The sequence below is a fragment of the Halyomorpha halys genome, unplaced genomic scaffold, assembly GCF_000696795.3.
Source record: "Halyomorpha halys isolate HHAL.00 unplaced genomic scaffold, Hhal_1.1 Scaffold2.1, whole genome shotgun sequence".
Lineage (NCBI taxonomy): Eukaryota > Metazoa > Arthropoda > Insecta > Hemiptera > Pentatomidae > Halyomorpha > Halyomorpha halys.
This window is the reverse complement of record NW_027111560.1, coordinates 32,662-33,417: the sequence shown is the minus strand read 5'-3', so window position 1 is coordinate 33,417 and position 756 is coordinate 32,662. Positions and strand designations below refer to the sequence as shown.

The 756-nt window shown below is 31.3% G+C and overlaps 1 protein-coding gene across 1 annotated transcript in view; it reads right to left on the bottom strand.

Moving 5' to 3' along the window:
- LOC106678178 (uncharacterized) overlaps positions 1 to 342 on the bottom strand; it is a gene marked incomplete at its 5' end in the record, with an annotated part of 27,707 nt that extends 27,365 nt beyond the window's left edge. Inside the window, 1 exon segment of the mRNA XM_067049591.1 lies at positions 276 to 342. Coding sequence (XP_066905692.1) covers positions 276 to 311 — 36 coding nt within the window.
- Between the last annotated feature and the right edge of the window lie 414 nt (positions 343 to 756).

Sequence of the window (756 nt, the reverse complement as noted above, 5' to 3'; positions counted from 1 at the left end):
TAAATAGTTTATAAATAGTTCTTTGAGTGTATATGATATATTAGTGTTGTTGTAAGCACATGTTGTATGGTTTTGTTGAATTTGTTTTTTAGCAGCCTGAAGATGGGGGAAATCTCCCGAAACGTTGCTGATGATATGAAATAAACTGTTGTATTTTAATAAGGGAGAATTTGTGTCATTCACTAAATCCAGTTTAATTCCATAAGACTCTTCCAGTAAAAAGATTATTAAATTGTAATAATAAATATATAATTGTAATAATAAATATATCTTACCGTAACGATGACGATGTTGTTGTAGGCAATGCGCATATCTTCAACGCTCACTCATTTCGCTTTGCCCCTGCGAAAAGTAGAGAACAAAATGGCAATTAGTGAAATCAGTACTGACTTATATAGACTAAAAGGAGAGGGGGTGGGTGTCTGAATTATAAACACATCTCCGAATCATCGGATAATTGGGAATAATTAAGAATAAAGAATTGAGTTTGTTGAAACAAAGCATGACCTGGGGCAGTCTAGTGCTTCTGTTTATATTCGACAGCTGCTTCTTATCCACGAAAGGAAGTTTGAATCCTAGTTGCTAATAAAGGATAAATTGAAATTTCCTTGTTGCCGGGATAAGGATAAATAAAATAAAGTTTATTTGAAACAGCAAATCTTGGTAACTATAGATAACAACAAAATAATTATAATAGTCAAAAATTTTAAACTATAAAAATTAATTAATCAATGAAATCCACCGAGGTATGAGAAA